A 1,854-nucleotide genomic window follows, 5' to 3' on the forward strand; every position below is an offset into this window, starting at 1 on the left:
TAAAAAAAAAAAAAAAAAAAACAAGCAACCAACCAACAGAGAAAAGCACCATGTTTTGGCTCTGACAGCCACTGAATCCTCTCTGGTAAAGTTTTCCAATCCTGCCATCCCTCCAAGCCCCATTTACACACAGGTGGGAGGCTGGGCGGGGATTTCATATTTCCCCAAATGGGTTTTGGGGGGATGCTGGGCTTTTTTGTAAATTCCACTGCTGGTGATCACGCTGGCCGGTTTTCTCCGGCTCTTTTTCTTGAACCTGCGGCTGCAAACGTTCTGCCAGGACTGCAGAGTCTTAGATGTCCAGACCCACATGCCACTGGTGATGCCCACCACCAGCAGCATGAAAATCTTCACCATGAAGATCTCCACCGCGGGGATGGAGGTGGCCATCAGACAGTCCAGGTTTTTAGTCTGGTTGTTCATTTTGCACTTGTGCTGCGTGGCCAGGACTTTCCAGTACTCCACGTTGAGGCGTTCGTAAAAGTAGCAGGCAATCACACAAGTGGCCGGCACCGTGTAGAGCACGGAGAAGACCCCGATCCGCACCATGAGTTTCTCGAGCTTGTCCGTGTTCTCCCCACCCGTTTTCATCACCCTCCGGATGTGGAAAAGGGCCACGAAGCCCGAGAGGATAAAGGAAGTGCCGATGATGAGGTAACAGGCCAGGGGGATGAGCACGAAGCCGGTGAGGGCGTTGATGTCCATGTTGCCCACATAGCAGACGCCGGTCAGCTCGTCCCCCGCGACCCGGCGCATCACCAGGATCAGGATGGTCTTCACGGCCGGAATGGCCCAGGCGGCCAGATGGAAGTAGCTGCTGTTGGCCTCGATGGCCTCGTGGCCCCACTTCTTGCCCGCGGCCAGGAACCAGGTGAGGGTGAGAATCACCCACCACAGGGAGCTGGCCATGCCGAAGTAGTAAAGGACCAGGAAGACCAGGGTGCAGCCCGTGCTCTCCAGGCCCTCCTGGATGACATAGAGCTGTCCGCTGTCCCGGTCGCAGGCGATGCTCTCGGCGCCCGCAAAGAGGCGGATGATGTAGCCCACCGAGTAGACGCAGTAGCACATGGACAGGAAGATGATGGGGCGCTCCGGGTACCGGAAGCGCGCTGGGTCGATGAGGAAGGTGAGCACGGTGAAGGCGCTGGAGAAGAAGCAGAGCACGGACCAGACAGCCAGCCAGACTACCGCGAAGCGCTTGTCGTCGCGGCTCCAGTACACGTCCACGCCGGGCGTGCAGAGCGGCGCGCACGACGCACTCTTCTCCACGTGGTGAAACTTGCCCGGGTTGTCGCAGCCGGCCCCCCCCGGCCCCCATCCTTCAGCTGGTGCTCCTGCGCGCTGTGGGGTCGCTGCGGCCTTAAGAGCGGCGGGAACATGCCCGAGCCCCGCGCGGGCTCGTCCGAGCCGTTGTTGGGCGCCTCCATGCACAGGTAATTGGGGTCGTTCTTGTTGGGGAGTTTGCTGCAGTCCAGGGAGTCGGGCCACTTGAAGTTGAACTGCTCCATGATCGGGGAGCACTTTAGCCGGGCCTGCTCGCACATGACCCGGCAGGCGGGGATGGGGGTGGAGACTTGCTCGGTGCACATGGGCGCGTACAGTGAGCACAGAAAGAAGCGGAGGTGGCCGTGGCAGCCGTACTCCACCAGCGGCGCGAACTCGTGCAGCTGGATGGCGGCCTCGCGCTGATTCTCATGGCCCATCAGGTTGGGCATGCGGGTCATGTTGTAGCCAATGTCCTTGCACATCGGGATCTCGATGGGCTGGCACTTGCCGTCGCCCGGCCGCTCCATGTCCATAGAGCTGATGGCAGCACACGAGCCCATCACCTGCAGGACTAGCCACAGGCCGGGG

The 1,854-nt window shown here is 60.2% G+C and overlaps 1 protein-coding gene across 1 annotated transcript; it reads right to left on the reverse strand.

The window, feature by feature from the left end:
* Nucleotides 1-10: 10 nt before the first annotated feature.
* Nucleotides 11-1,848, reverse strand: FZD10 (frizzled class receptor 10). Its single transcript, XM_010841262.1, is given in 2 exon segments — nucleotides 11-1,316; nucleotides 1,319-1,848. Coding segments are annotated over 2 exon segments (1,701 nt in total). The 5' UTR covers nucleotides 1,827-1,848; the 3' UTR covers nucleotides 11-123.
* Between the last annotated feature and the right edge of the window lie 6 nt (nucleotides 1,849-1,854).

The sequence above is a fragment of the Bison bison genome, unplaced genomic scaffold (genome assembly GCF_000754665.1).
Source record: "Bison bison bison isolate TAMUID 2011002044 unplaced genomic scaffold, Bison_UMD1.0 scf7180017864160, whole genome shotgun sequence".
NCBI lineage: Eukaryota > Metazoa > Chordata > Mammalia > Artiodactyla > Bovidae > Bison > Bison bison.